Source organism: Calliopsis andreniformis, chromosome 6 (genome assembly GCF_051401765.1).
Source record: "Calliopsis andreniformis isolate RMS-2024a chromosome 6, iyCalAndr_principal, whole genome shotgun sequence".
NCBI lineage: Eukaryota > Metazoa > Arthropoda > Insecta > Hymenoptera > Andrenidae > Calliopsis > Calliopsis andreniformis.
This window is the reverse complement of record NC_135067.1, coordinates 398,054-415,211: the sequence shown is the minus strand read 5'-3', so window position 1 is coordinate 415,211 and position 17,158 is coordinate 398,054. Positions and strand designations below refer to the sequence as shown.

The window sequence follows — 17,158 nt, the reverse complement described above, 5'->3', positions numbered from 1 at the left end:
TTATTACAATGCAAAATGCGATCTAAGTCGTACATGGGGACATACCGGACATTTGTTTATATGAACTACTTTTCTTATTTTAATAATATGTTCCATTTGTTAAATAATTATATCCACTATGATTTTATTCTAATGGCCTCTTTCAATATTTATATTTTTGCAGATACAACTACATTGAACATCATTATTTAAACATAATCCATGAGAACTTGTTGCCAAAGGCAATCTACATACAAGTATGCGTAGTGTTATTCTATTTCTTTATTAATCTTTTATTTTTTATTAATTTTCTAGTTATTCTAGTTTTCGTTAATTTAATTTCGCAAAATCGATATAACGTTACTTTATATGGCTGTAATATTGTTCCTGGTTTTCAGACATCAAGTCATAGAAAGGAAGCACTTTACACTATTAAATACAATGGTTTGAATAATGTAGTACAAGAAGGAAGCTAAAAGTGAAAATGGACTTTCGAAACCTCAATGATTTAAATGTTTTTGTAAACATGATGTCTGGAAATTTACTACCAGTAACAGAACAAGACATAAAGACGCCTGTCGGCTCAAAAATTTATGCTATCATTGTGTGGATGATAGAATTAATATATGTAATCGTTTGCATCATTGGTCTTTTCTGCGTACCCAAGCAGAAAGCTTTGGAAGACAGTACAGTGAATATAGTAGTCTCCCTAGAAGTTATATTGCAGCTTACTTATTTATATAATCGTAAGACATTAATACGGAAAATAATCAGAATGTTAAATTATACACTTATGACAAATGACAAAGTATTGAAAAAAATAACAATTCTAACAGTCAAACCCTTAAAGAAAATATTCAAAGTTTATATGATTGCTAGTGTCAGTACTGTAGTTATTTGGACTTCATTACCGCTTATAGAAATATTCAAAAAAGATGAATTCTATTATGTGGATTATCGAGTTCCAGCTGCTTTATCAAAGGAACCGTTCTCGATTACTATTTTTATTGGTGGCATTCTACTAGAGGCTATTGGAAGTTTATACGCAATTTTTAAAAAAGTTAGTTTGGATTTATATACAATACATTTCATGCTTTTAATAACAGCACAATACAAATATTTAAGAGTGAAATTTGAGACAATTCTTCAAGATGAAAATAAAAGCTTAAGGATGGATAGCCATAAACTTAAACAAGAAATGAAACTACTAACTTATCGTTATGGAATAGTGGTTGAGTAAGTACAAAGTTTTAAAATATACATACTAAATACTATAATTTTCCGTGTTTTCACTTAAATAATCACAAACTAATTTTGCGGAAAGCATGTATTGATTACTTTTGTCACGAACGATTATCGGAAATATGCTTTTCAGTAGAGAAGCAGGTATGGTGTGAAGCCTGTTGTCCAGTGATGTTATGAGGTAGCAAGGAAACTTTTCGAATAGTGTGGAGATTACCCCGTTAACCAGTGATTGCTAAGATTTAGAAGTGTGCGGGTACCCGGAATGGCGGGAACTGCATCAGTCGGATCGGGCTCGGAAGAGGTCGGGCGAGGTCGGGCGAGCTCGGGCGAGAACCCGAGCCATACGAATTTAAATTGAGATATTCGAACCGGAATTTAAAACATCGAAGCAACTTCTCCGAGCCCGATCGCGGACGCCGCGCTTTCGTCGATCTGACTTGAATATTTCGGACTACTCGTCACGATCAAGCTGTCCGCCACGATTAAGCTACCTGAACATTCGTATGGCTCGGATTTCCGACCGAGCCCGCCGGACTTTTTCTGAACCCACACATCTCTACTAAAATTGCATTTCATTCGGAAAATTCCCTTTCTATCTCGTGACATCACCGGGCAGCAGGTTTCATGATATCTCCGAGAGAAAGAAATAACTTACGTGTTACGTATTTAAAAACATTCTATGTACTAAAATATATGATTATTCGGTATCACTCTAAAACAGTATCACATTCCTCAATAAATTTTCCGTTTTCCGTTTACAATCAATTTGATTGCACAAATAAGACCAGGAGAAAGGTAGACTACCATCTAAGCTGGAAGTCAAACCTGAAATAGAAATTACAAAATATCATTGCTCACTTTATGTTCATATTTTTGGTACCGCAATTCTGTTTGAAATACCTCTTCGGGAGTGGCTGGTAACCTACTGTTTTTTATTTCTCTCACAAGTCTGTGCCCATATCCTGAGAATTTTGCGAAAATTCATTTTTACTTTTGAATAATACAATATGAAATTAACACACAAAAAAAGCAAAATATGAAATCCACATCTTCTGAAATGCAACGATGACTGAAATTTTTAATAAAAAAAACTTATCACAACGAAAACTGCAGTAAATGATCACAGAAAATATGTTTTTGATAATTATCTACGTGTTCGGTGCGGAAAAAATATATTTTCTTCATAACAATCCAAAATATTTTCTTCTTTTTAATGCAAATAAAAAGATTGCTCGAACAAACAAAAAATGAAAAAGTCTTTCTCTTAATAATAGGAGTAATTCACGAAATTAAAACTTTTCGTTTCTGACATACGTGGTTTTACTTTTCGTCCTCACGAGACACCTTTTCTCACACTTACGTTCTATGTTCGCGCGTCGCTCGCTAACTCATACCAACATATAGTAGTCGTGGGTCTTTAGAAATTATTCCCAATAATTCATTTCAAATAAGCGAATAAAACCTATTAGTGTCCAGAAGACAGTGCGTGAAGTAACGTATACAATTTAAGTGTGTTTAACAATTCTTTTAGAATGTGTTTCCAATCGACGGTTCTGTGGTAAGTGGTGTGGGTTTCATCACAGTCCTTTTATTAAAAGGCATAGCCTTCTCTACTCTGTAGTCAGATCTTTTAGGTACAATATTCTTATTCTTTAGCAGTATGGTGTCAGGCCGCTTGCCTTTCTAAACATTCTCTCCACTTCGAAACAGTTACACGACACCCTATGGCTACGAAGCCTAACGTAGCCAACACAATTGTTTCGTCTCATTCACATTTTTCCACAGTCACACACTCTGAGTCTCTATCATAAATCCTTCAAGAGCCAAACATTGTTCGGTCATCTTTTCTCAAACCCTCTCTAAAAATGTATAGTTGCTAAGAGGCAGATACAACAATTTTAAGAGTTTAAGGTTGGCTTTCCGAAAAATTAGTCCTACTAGTAAAAAGAAAGAAAAAGAAAATCCAAGAGGTTATAAAACATTTTCGCAACTGTGTAAAGACAATATATTAGATTTAAAGTCATATGTCCAGAAACGTATTTAGGTGATAGAAATGTAAGCACAAATCGAAATATTTGCGAAAGAAAATAGATTTTCAGAGTCCCGTCTAAACCAACGTTGCGAAAGGGCGTATTTTGGTGTATCATGAGTATCGATAAAAGTAAATAATTGTGTGTAAGTGATTCATGAACAATTTTTCAGGGCGGTATAGTCATTATGACCTGACCACGTTCATATACTACCAGAATGTAAAGGATCTTCGTAATAAGTTGCAAGACCTGTATCATGCACTTGAAAGAATATGCTTCTTCTCTATTCTAAGACATCATTATTCTTTGCGAAGCATGATTTCACTTTAGTATGATAACGGAACAGGTTGATCCTTGTTACTTACAAGGAAACATTGCAAAGTGTAAATTTCCGATTCTGATGAAACTGGGCAGAATTGTAGAGAAGGGGTGAAAACCGGCCCCAAAATTGGTGGGAAACATATTTGACTTAATATCTCAAAAATTATTGCGCGTAGCAAAATGGTCTAAATAAGGCGATTTCATATTTCCGAACGACGAACCTACCTACGGATATATGTAAATAATTTTTGAAAAAAATCCATATGTTGTTACTCTCGCGGAGAGAAATAGATTTTTTAAAGAAAAACTTTTATTTTACTCGCTTAGCTTAACTTTTACAAAAATTATTACAAACTTCGTAAAAATATTTTAAATTGTATAAATAAGGAGATAGACTTAAAAATAAATGAATCGATCTGAAGCTCTAACTAAATTGAAAAATAAATGAATGAATGAATTGCTACGTAGTCTGCTTTCACTCTTTTATAATGTAATCCCCACTAATCAAGGTATGAATCATTCGGCAGTAAACATGTTTATGCGATTTTAAAGTAGCAATGTTTAAGAAACATATTAAAAATTATAGGTTCGAAATAGTCCAGATTCAGATTTCTTGATAGCCTTTTATTTTTTCCTAATTTTTATTGAAGCTGGTTCTTGAATTCCAAAATAACAGACAGGTGGCATTGTTGCCGTGAAATACGTCCTCCTTAACTCCTCCCCCCTTTTCGTATGCATTGTCTATACTTTCGCGCATTCAATGACGCACGTGTTTTTCTAATGTGATAACTATGTAAACCCTTTAGTATCTAGATGTGTTTCTATATTAAATACATGTAACATCCTTGAATTAAACTATATTTTTTAGAGAAACTCTAATTGTTTGCATATGGTAAATAGTAATTATTGATGAGAGGCGTTTATAAACCATTTTTGCTTGCTACATTTTCATCTGTGCGAGATTCACTGACATTATACCTCTCGTACTGTTTGTAACGTGTGCGAAACATTGCGTGTATTCATTAGCGGTGTTGTTATTTATACACATAGCGAGTAATCGATAACATGCATCACAACATAACGATGTAATGTTCCAATGCAGTAGGCGAGAAGGAAGGAACAGGTTTCGAGAGGAGAGCGGCTTCCTCCCGAATTTAGAAAAGTGGAAGTGTTATGGATAGGTATAAGTGTGTTTTTGTTGTTGCGGATAGGTATAAGTGTGTCGTGATTGAGTTACTCACATCGTTGCGCGGATTGTGTTTAGGTCAAAGCTGAATAAAAGACTTGCCAAAGAACGTCCTTTCCAAATCATCCAAGGAGTTCTGAATGTGTGAACGCGTTCGCGTCTCATACGAGTGGGTTGACGTGATCAATACATTGTAAGGTGATTGAATCCAGCGAATGTGTAAGATTAAGGGTGGAATTGTATGGGGGTGAGTGTACGCGGCAATAAAGGTCCCAAGAGGAGAGCCACAGAGGGGGTCTGGAGTGAAAATTAATGTCCCGACACGCATGCACCTACGGATGCATTAGCTTCAAACGCGCGGGTTTATCCTAAAAAAGACACGAATTCTCGCTGACAGAAACACTTGACTACGCAGTAGCGTGTAGCCGTGGTTCAAGCCAAGCGTGCAAAGGTAGATGTGAAAACGTCGACCTTAGGCCGCCATAAACCTCAAAAGGGAGGCCATCTCCGTGAGTGTGAAGGTTAAAAAGCGTGCACAGTGAGATAAGAAATGGTCAATCCGGGGTCGCCAGGGTACAGGAAGAGTTACGATATTCGTTAATGGGGTTAATTGAAAATGTCCATGTTTAATGACAAGTTTGGGTCACGACAGATCCACCGCTCTGGATCTCGGGTTTACCTCTGGTGATCGGCGGAGGTCGCACAGGATAGGTACATGGGTGAAAAACAATGGCGCTAAGGAGATATAAACTGTACGGATCGGTATGAGAGTTCAATCAGTAATAAGCTTGTCGTGCGGACACATCAAAGAGAAAAACGGAAATTAGGCGATTCCTTTCGTGTACAGGGAGTTCCTGTGGTGTGTGGTAAGAGAGTGAAATTTACGACTTGGATCTGTTTAACATTAATAATTTATTCAAACTGATTAAATAATCGAACATTAAAAGGAAACGAAATGATATCGATAACTATTAACTGGCTTGAGCACGGTAGTGCGTGTCGTAACTTAAACACCGAGTATCGATATAACTTGTAATCGATTCTTAAATAAATCACTAACGGGATGTGGCCTAATGGTTAACAATATGCAAGAATAATTATTTAACGATGTGAATTAATAATAATGATTGTTCGGTGGTGTTTCGAGTCGTATTTTATACGCGAGTACATAGGAAGTGAATTTAGCGCGATGTGAGTATGTACAAGTGGAGATAGCGCGAGGTGTGTATACAAGGTGTCCCACATAAGGTGGCGGACCCGAAGAGGGGAGATTCCTGGGGTGATTCTAAACAACCTTTTCCTTTGCAAAAATATCTTCCGAAGCTTTGTTAACGAGTTATTAACGAAAAACCCCGACCAATCAGAGAGCGCGAATAGCGAGCGCTCGGCCGACCAGCGACAGGGCACAAGCTACGCGGAGCGTCTGCTATTCACCGTGCTCGAGGCTTGTACAAGAAACTAAAAATGTTTACGTCAATGCTCAATTTCTCCTAAACTATTGGATGAAAAATTATGAAAAAAATTAAGACCACGTTAACTATTGAGACATATTATAGAATTTTTTCAGATTTTTAAATTAATTATCCAAGTTGTAATAAATAAAAAACGAGGAAAAAGAATTAAAAAATGCCGATTTAGTAAAGTAATGCCATAGTAAAAAAAATAAAAAGCAATGTTCTCGTAGTTCTTACCGATTGTACGTTATTTTACTGTGTATCAAAACATTGAAAACTGTACAAGAATACTTATTTCATAATGAATGAACGAAAATAGGACGTAGTAGTTGCTGTAATCGGTAAAAAGTACGGAAACATTGATTTTTATTTTTTTAATTATGACGGACCAAGGCAAATAATTTTTTAATAAATTGAGATTAATAATATGACTCTAGTAATACGAGTAATTACTATCGGTAAAACTCACCCATTCGGAGAGGAATTCACCTGCTGCTTGAACACTTGCTCCATTGGGTCACTGTGCCGATCCCGATTACTAGGGGATCATGCCTAGGGAGCATGATCTCTGCCTCTCTGATTGGTCGATGTTTTTCATTAATAACTCGTTAACGAAGGCTCGGAGGAAATTTTCGCTAAGGAAAAAGTTGTTTAGAATTAGCCCAGGAATCACCCCTTCTCGGGACTTACACTTATTCTAGGACACCCTGTATCCTACAGTTTACGCGACTGACTGACTTTTCGTAAGGCTATTTATATTACGACGACGATTCTATGGAAAAAGGGATTTCGATTCCATCTAATTTGTAGGTAATTAATCTGCAACAGCACTTGATTTAGGGATAAACTCACAATACATGTATGTATCATCAAGGCATATTATTGCAGAGCAATGAAAAAATTAAAAATTTTTGTTCGGAACGTAACAAGTAAATATTGTATAATCGAATAAGATGTTATTTCTGTTTCTCGATTAATTTTTATACGTAAAAGCATATTCTGAGCTATTTTATCAGTTATTCATTTCACTGTAAATAAATATAATTAAATTATTTTTAACTTTGTGTATGTATGCGTAGGATCAGGAATTCGGAGGTGTAGTAGTTCACGGCGTAGAATGAGTTATACCAAGTTGTCTTAACTACTATATTTAAAGACTAGGTCTTACAGCTATGCTAATACTACACCAAATTTTTATCGCCTCGTTTTTGACTTGTTGCCACAACGGTTGTGACTCTACTTCTCTCTTACGTCTTTCGGCCGTGCATCGGTCTCGTAGGTTACAGGCCCTTCCTACGCCTGCGCCATTGCTCTAAAATGATCTACCACTTCCGACGCCATGTATATAACCATTCCTTTTTTTCGTCTAATGTGTTTCTTTTCTACGATAGCTACTCCACTTATGTATAACTTTCTTTATTGCGTTCGTAATATTTCGTTAATTACTCTATTAATAATCGGCAAGGGGTGTACATGCGATGGCTCGCGATACATGGTTGCCCGGAGGTATCCGCTTCTCGCTAAGGCGATCGTGTTACAGAAGTTTACGGGCGGGGACAAGGCTGAAACACATATTGCAGCACATGTAAGGGATCCGTCCGCGTGGCTGCGGTTACGATGATTCGAAACCAGCAGGAGGAAGGTATCTTCGCACGCGACAACCGTTCGCTCTTACACCGTTAAGCCGCTACCTTGCCGTTCATTCGATCCCGCAGGCTCAGAGAAACCCGTTCGCGAAGGCTTTCTTCCTGCCACACGGGCTACGCGACCGCCAGGTGTCGGCTCCCTCGAAATCTCGCGTTCCAACTGGGGTATTCCTAGTCAACTGACGAGAACAATGGGGAAACTTACCACCTGCGACCCAGTCGGAGTCCCGTACAAGAAAAAAGCCGAAATCGCTGCGTGCGGCAGGATCTCCACACGCGATGCTTCCCTTACCGTGCTCCGAGTGGCTCGCTCTTATCGCGCAACCTCGCGACCAATAATTATCGACGCAGTTCAAATAACCGTTGGTGATTGGCAGGGACCCTGTGGAGTCGCCCTGGAACTCTTTTTGCGGCGATGATCCAAGGCGCAGTATTAGATGTTGTACTTCTGGGGCTCGCTGTCATTGTCTGCCCACGAGATAGCTCCCGTAGCAGTGTCCCTAATGGCCTTTCCGTGGAGGACTTCTTCCCGGAACACCGGTCGAGGTGGCCAACCTCGCGCGCATTGGCTGCTTTCCATTCTTCGGTGCGTCCTTGTGTATCCGTAGTGCAGCCCTCTCGTCGTGCGTCCTCCCTGAGTCGGTTCGATGGGCCACGACAGCCCTCCAATTTAGGTATCGTTTCACTCGCCGGGCGGTGTGACCCTGTAGCGGTTGGTATGCCGCACCTAGGTCGCCGAGATAACCGAAGTCGCTTGGGCGTAAAACAGATGTTAGTAACGTGTTAGACTCCCGATGGTGCGCTCTAAAGGTCCCTCTTGCCTCAGAAAGGGTACGGCTTTGTGACTGGCACTGGTATCACGTCACAGCACGTATTGTAAAATTTTAAGACATACATATTCAGTTTCACACCTTTTATAATATTTTATAATTACGATTAGTAATTACTGCTGACAGTTGGAGCTAAAAGATTGAAAGCCAAAAAACAATTATAGAGAGAAATTCAATTTTTAGGAAGTAAGAATGAGATTACGAATGTGGATTACAGTAGTAATGAGCAGGCCACATCAACTAGGCGTCAAGACGACGGTATTATATTAAAATTGCTTCTAAGTAAATTATCATTCCTACTTAATTATGTTAATAGACAATTTACAGTACTTTTAATTTGTTTTATAGGACAATCCGAACCTAAGCTCATGAAATTTTTTCATGAGAGCTTACGTAGTATAGAAAAACATATCATACCCTTTGATTTATGTCTCACTAATGAAATAGAAATTTATTTTTCGAAAAAGCCTGTTCCTCGACAAACAGACATAATTAATTCGGGAAAATACAATTCGAGAAAATTGGCAACTACGTCAGCGGGTATCTTGCGATTCCTGCTACACAAACGTGTAGTGAACGTTTGTCTTTAGATGCTGGTAAAAATCTATAAGAAACGAGTAGTGAATGTTACAAGTCCAGATGGCTGTTGTACAGTGTTATTTGCAAAAACGGATCACTCACAAAGACTAATTTAAGATAGTAAGGCAAGCAGATATATTGAACTGATTGGAAAATGTCACGCACGATAATTTAAATAAACTTTTACAAAAACTTTAGCAATATTATAGTCCCAATAAATTCTACAAGTTCAAAACATGCTACTTTTTAATACATTTTTTAAACAGATGGATTTTTCTAAGACCTGATTTCATAGCTGACTTTCTTGTTAAAAAATACACAAAATTTCTGTTTAACCAAGTTTCTATCTCTAATAATTTGTAAAATATTCAACGAAATGTTTTACACCTCCAACTTTGAGGGGTGATTTCGTCTCTAGAATATGCACAATGGCAGCTAAAGAATACGTATCAAATATTTTTATGAGAACTACTTACTACCGAAGTTTGATTAAAATCAACTGCTGTTCTCGTCAGAGAAGTCCTAAAATGTCCTATAACATAATGCCCGATCTGCTTTCGTTTTGTAGTAATAATGGCTCAAAGTTAACATGTCTGTACGATAAACTACAAGTGGGTGGATTTTATAATTTTGGTGATATATTAAGGAGGATGGATTTTAGAATTTTGGTGATATATTAAGGAGCAGCAATAGAAAAAAAAATCTTAATACATTGTATTATCCCCTATTGTTTTAATTTTTATAAAGCTTTAAAAATCGAAAATGCTTGAAAAAACGCACGTAACACACACAGGTGTAGTGTAACAACCGACGACGATTTCGACCATATTAAATTCTAAAAATTAGTCACAGGAACAATTTTTTGGTTATAGTAATATTATTATAGTAATAATAGTATTAAGAATGAAATAGGCGATAGAATAGATTTGTACAGTTGGCAGTAAATCTAACCTAAACCCTGTCCTAACTCAATTCCCTAATTCAAAGGACCGCGCTACACGCATGCATTAAGCGTCTGGACTCTTTCATCCAAACATACGTATATTATCAAGACCTCATCCGAGTAACATCCTATGACGTGTTTCTTAACATGCGTTGACGACAGGATGGCAACATGACGGACCTATTAGAAGACCAGTTTTTCTGAGCGCCTGCGCAAGCGCTACTACACTCATGCGCCAGATATCGAAACGTATTAGCAGAGAGTATCTTGTGACAGTTTCCAAGCAGGTATGCGCGACAGAAACGCTTTTCCTCCGATGAGGGGTATCACTGGGTCCGAAGGAAGGAAGCAATTCCGAAGTATAAATACGGCGTTGCCAGCAGCATCGGTTCGTTCGAGATTCAGAGATTCAGAGGCAGAGTTCAAGGTTCTGATACTCATCTAGAATACAACTAGTCCCACTGATCCTAAACCACGCCGAAGCAGCTTTAATCAGCTTTTTGTATCCTGCACATCGAGGCAGCTTTAGTTAGCTCCTTGATTATCAACTGATGCAGCTTTAATCAGCTCTTCGGCCTGTACTCGATCCCTCTCGACTATAATCCATCATTGCCATCTGAATATATCTGAACTCTTAAGTGATCTCGGAAAAAGAAGTATTCGGTCGATAAGTAAGCCGTGTTAATTGCAAACTTAGTTTAGTGAAGTGCCTATCAGACTATTGCTCTATTTATTTTTACTTAAAAGACTGGATTAATCATAAGTTAGAAGTAACCGCGCACAGTTTATGTTTAGATATTAATTGTATAGAACTTAGTTTCAATAAATTTTGTTATGTACTAATTTAAGAGAAACTTTAGTCTATGAAATTCATTTGTTAACCGTATGCCATACGAATCCTACTCTCTGTTCACAGGTAAGCCGCTCTACCTGTGAACGTTCTATGTATGACGAGCTAGGTCGTTACAGTACTGTAAACGAAAAGATTGCTAGCAGTCAGTTGTTCAAGATCGACCCAGTGATCGACACAGCAGGAACCGTTTATAATAGGAGTTCCATAGAAGGACTTGTATCTATAAAGGTTTTAACATGTGTTCAGGGTCCTCCAAAAGAGACACAACCTTCTCAAGCGATCAAATTCTCCAAGTCAATGGACTCTTCCACTGTGTTTATCTCACCGATTTGTACAAACTACTTTTCGCTTCAGAACATGGTACAAACATTAAGAAATTACTGCAAACCGAAAACAGATGGGGCGCTATGTTATAAGACATTGGGTGATCCAATTGAGGTATTTTACCACTGTATAAGTAGGAAGGAGACTGCTTTCTGTTTCATAACAATGTGTGAGAATGATAGAAAAAAATATTAGAACAAAAGGAAAAGTGTATTGACACAGCTTATATGTATGAGCTTATATTAAGCTACATAAACTATAAGATATATAATAGCTGATATCAGAGCTATCTTGAGACGCGGGAGCGTCTTAACGCCAAGTACATGAAGAAGTACACCCTATACAGGGTGTAACAAAAATGTCGCAGTTCCTTAAAAGGGGTGATTTAGGGGGTGATTTGAAACAACTTTTTCCTTAGCGAAAATGTAAGATGAGGCTTCGTTAACGAGTTATTAACGAAAAACACCGGCCAATGAGAGCGCGAGTTCGCCGCCCGAGCGACCGCGGTAGCGTTGGGTACGCGCGCTAGATGCTACAGTTGTACTCCGAACAAGAAAGTCGTCATACATCGAAGAAAATAGCATTAGTATGAAAACTGAAAGCGACATAATAAATAACACCGAGTCCTTTTTTTGTTTATCACTTGAAGTGAATAATTACTTAAAATCGAGGAAAACTACGTGCAACGTAAAAATACGAATATGTAAATCTCTTATTCGCATAACGTATAAACGAAAAAGCAATACAACGAAAAATAAAGGAAGAAGAGAACAAACTTCACCTGTAGTTTGTAAACCTGTGTCACTGGGTCACTGTACCGATCCTGGTCATCGACTGTCGAAATGGTTTATGCTAGGGCACGCGTTTAGGTAATTTATGGCTTTATTGCTTTGGTTTCGAAGAAGACATGATCTCGGAGTGTCCGAACAAAGAAGGTCTGAGGTGCTTAAACTACGTGGGGGGTACAAGGAGCTTCTTTGGAAAAATTCTACCCTGCCATAAACCACTCCAGAGGTCGATGACCAGTATCGGTACAGTGACCCAGTGACACAGATTTACAAACTACAGATGAATTGCATTTAATTCATTAATGATTATTATTTTTTAAATCTAACGCAGACTACTTTCAACGTTTCTATCTTCAACGTTAATTCTCCAATTCTCCGTTCATTTCTTTTGTTGCATTGCTTTTTCGTTTATACGTTATGCAAATATTTTCACACTAATGCTATTTCCTTCGACGCATGTCGACTTTCTTGTTCGGAGTACAACCGTAGTGCCCAGCGCGTACCCAACGCTACCGCAGTCGCTCGAACGGCAAACTCGCGCTCTCATTGGCCGGTGTTTTTCATTAATAACTCGTTAACGAAGCCTCATCTTACATTTTCGCTAAGGAAAAAGTTGTTTCAAATCACCCCCTGAATCACCCCTTTTAAGGAACTGCGACATTTTTGTTACACCCTGTATATACAGTATGTTCCACGAAATCCTGGACAGTCGATTATTTGGTAACCTATTAAAGATACGAAAAAAGTTTTTATATGAAACTGAATGGCAAGAGGGGGCTGATTTATTGGCCGTAACAATTTTTTTTTTATCATTATTATTTACAGAGATATGAAAGTTAAGTTTGGTTTTTTAAATGGGATTATATATTTTTTGTTTGATCAGTAGATAGTACATTTCAAGACGAATTCAGCAAATATTAATGTATACACCTTTTTTCAAATAGTTTTTAAGATATTACGCGTAAAAGTTTACTGATCTTCAGTACTCTCGACTACACTTAAAATGCTACGGGTTAAACCGTGCCTCTTGAAACTGATACGAAGAGACTGCGGTAGGAACGGCAGGCCTAAATTCTACACAATAGTTTTTTTCACAACTGTTACCTTTACGGCATGCGGAAAAATATCGTCCATGTTTTAATAAAGAAATAAGGCTAACGGATAAAGCTACAGGACTGCCTACCCCAGTCTCTTCGTATCGGTTTCAAGAGACACGGTTTAACCCATAGCATTTCAAGTGTGGTCGAGAGTCGAGACATCCTACTGTGCTTCCTGGTCTCGCAGATTTTCTTGTACCGAAAATCAGTAAACTTTTATTCGTAATATCTTAAAAACTATTTGAAAATAGGTCTATACATTAATGTTTGCTGAATTCGTCTTGGAACGTACTATCTACTGATCAAACAAAAAATATATAATCCCATTTAAAAAACCAAACTTAACTTCCATATCTCTGTAAACAATAATGATAAAAAAAAAATTGTTACGGCCAATAAATCAGCCCCCTCTTGCCATTTAATTTCATATAAAAACTTTTTTCGTATCTTTAATAGGTTACCAAAATAATCGACTGTCCAGGATTTCGTGGGGCATACAGTATATGTCGACTGTAGCTGCCGTGTATCTTTACTTGAGAATCGGCAATTCCAACCTTACCTGAAACTTATTTCATTAATACCTCATCACACGGGTAATATTTTCTAAATTTAAAAGCATTTTTCTTATGTAAATCGCATCTGAGCTCTTCAATAAGACCAAATTCAATAAAATCGGTCAACCTATGACAGAGATATCGTAATATCATGTCATGGATCAGTCGAAAATTGTACGATTTTTCTTCTGATTTTTCTTATGATTCTTATTCTTCAGGTAAATTTTCGTCAACATAATATGTATACGCGTTACACGTACACATTCAGCCAAAAGGAAGTAACGCATGTTTCGTTCGTCGACTCTCGGGATCATTCGGCAGGGCTCGGCGGTCATTGGAAAAAGAACCTGCCGAGTGCCGAATGACATTTCGGACACACCGGCAGGGAGGTTATCTGTAGTAAAAGGTTATAGAACGGAGAAGCATCTTCATTCGCACAAGTTTTTGAAAATTTGTGCCGTGCTTGTGCAAAATATGTTCTAACAAATTGCAGCCAAAATTATCATTTCATTGTTTTAACTGCTTTCAGTTTGTAATTAACTAATTCATAAATTTCTCTTCTATAATGGAACAGAAATTTCAGATATTGATGCAATAAATAGTCGAAGAAAAATTACGATACAAATGTATGTTTATTACAACAAATATAATTATACAAATACTAGTATCAGTATAAATTATGTGGTACACCTTGCACTGCCCAAGATGTTAAAAAAATCATTTGAATTTCAAGACATAATAAAACATAATTTCACAGAATGGATAAAGACAGATCCTTACAATAATTGTAATAGTTCAAATACAAACATAATGAAGAAAGTCAATATAACTGCTTCCAAACAAATTCTTATTGCAAAATTACTTTTGTTCGATCCCAATAGTAGTGGAACAACAAAAGTGGAAAAGTTCTTCGCCAAAGCAATAGCTACTACTAAAATACAAATGGGTAAACGCTGTTATAAATTTAAGGCAGCGATTTTTCACGATGATAAAAGTATTGCCGATGGTCCCTAACACGAGTATGCTAAGGGGTAAGGGCACAACGTGGATATTCGTTGATGATTTACGAGTAGAAAAGCAAGCTTGGCCATGAAATGCTAAAAATGCATACATATTTTACTTCGAAAGGTGTTAATTGTGGTTGTTATTACTAACCTGCAGATAAATGCACGATAAATATGTAAAAAGCCTTTTGTATATTGTGGTAAGTAAAGTAAAATAAACATGTATTTCTTCTTGCAATATCATAAGCAAAATACAATAAACGAGATTGTAACGTCTCACATTTTGTCGTTGTACGTGCTTACGCCTAGCGAGTCTGTTACATAATCTTGCGCCGCGGGGCGCGTGTTTCGCCCATTCGAACCCACACGTCTAAAAGTGCAAACGCACAAATGCATACATTCACATATATTTTACTGTATAAAGTATAATAAAAATTATCTGAGGTCATTCCCTATGCAAATTATCTTTGTAAAAAGAAGTGAGATCCTAACAAAAAACTTCAAAAAGTAAAAATGTTACGCCAAGTATATGAAAAGGTCGGTACTGTGTCACAAAAAGATATGAAATCGAAATGTGCTGCAAGTACATAAAGGTGTTTTCCAGTAATGTGCAAAAGCGACGCTATGTAACGTAATGTAAAATTCAGTGCTTTCCAACTACGCTTAAGATGACACAACTATGCACAGCTAAAATGCTGTGTTCAACTTGGCGTGGCCAGGCAATATATTCTTAGACCATCAGTACCATACCTTTTCTCGCAGGCTTTCAGATAATTCGTGAATTTAAAACTTTGACACTACGAGTAGATTTTCATTATGTTGCATTTAAAAATATTTCTAAGGTCATTTATCAACATCAATACTTGCCTTTCACAGACGTGCAACTAACTCATCAATTTAAATAAAGTTTTAACACATTGCGTACACTTTCATTAGTTTGCAATTTCTAAATAATTCTTATTCATCGATACCTTAACCTTGCCTGGCCACACCAAGTTGAACACAGAATTTTAGCTGTGCATAGTTGTGTCATCTTAAGTATAGTTGGAAAGCACCGAATCTTACATTACGTTACGTAGTGTCGCCTTTACACATTACTGGAAAACACCTTTATGTACTTGCAGCTCATTTCAATTTCACATCCGTTTGTGACACAGTACCGACCTTTTCATGTACTTGGCGTAACTTTTTTACTTTTTTGAAGTTTTTATAATATACAGAGTTGATTTTATACGGATTTATCTGGAGTAGTGATTTCATTTACTATCATTTTTATGACGTGAATACAAGGGATTTGTTCGTATTGTGAATAAAAAAGGAATAGTGTATGCAAAGGGTAGTCTAAACCTTTTGCAGCTGAAAGAAATAATACAGGTTTTCTGGAAATTAAAACATCAGAACGCCGGAATACCAGTTCGCGATTTTCTAATTTTGATGATTCCTTAACAAAGATGGCATTTTCAACAATTCATTCTGTAATGTAAATGTAACATTACAAAGAATAGGCATTGGCATGAGATACGTCAGAATGTCATCGTTTGGTCTTTAGACACATTCCTTAAAATATCGTAAACATCTACGAGAATCTTAACGCAGTCTTCTTCTGAGTTGGAAAGTAAAAATATATATTTGCGATTTTGAAAAAACCCCGAGTCTTAAAGACAGGAGAATAAGGATCTTCAATCTCGACTTCTCGAAGCTATCTAAAGCACCGTTTTCACGTACTGTTCGTCTCAAGAATGTCTTTCAGAACGACTTTTCACGGAACTTGTCATACAATATAAATGATACACGGGCAATTGCAGTAGTATGTGTAATGGAGGAGGGAAATTTTCAATAACTCACAACCCAAATCTCGGCATCACAGCTCTTCTAACTAGATGTCTCTTTGTGCGTATTAGCCCATGTAATTTTGTCACGTTTTTGCTCTGTTTTACCGATAATTTATAAAATAGTAATGTTGAGAGGAGCACTTTATGGTTTTATTCCTCATTGAATCAAGATAAGACAGATCTTACTCTACAGGTAGGCATTTTATTACATTACATTACATTGCACTACACTATTAGGTAGTAGTAGAATTTCATTAAACCACGAAAAGAGTGCATTACATAAATCTCTACTCTTTCGAATAAACCTTTAACCAGCTCATAATTTTGTTATACAAGGTCGAAGAATTTATTTCCGTAAATTAATGTTTTCTCTAATTTTGTCGGTAATGTCACCTTTCGGCTATATTTCAAATTAGGTCGTTAATTATAAATGATTCGATAATCTTTAATTATATGCATTCAAGTTAGAGCATCTACAAGGAACTACCAGAAA

General features: G+C 36.9%; 1 protein-coding gene across 1 annotated transcript in view; it reads left to right on the top strand.

The window, feature by feature from the left end:
* Positions 1 to 448: 448 nt before the first annotated feature.
* LOC143181057 (uncharacterized) overlaps positions 449 to 17,158 on the top strand; it is a 60,541-nt gene continuing 43,831 nt past the window's right edge. Inside the window, exon 1 of the mRNA XM_076381247.1 lies at positions 449 to 1,215. Coding sequence (XP_076237362.1) covers positions 464 to 1,215 — 752 coding nt within the window. The 5' untranslated portion in view covers positions 449 to 463. The remainder of the gene's footprint in view (positions 1,216 to 17,158) is intronic.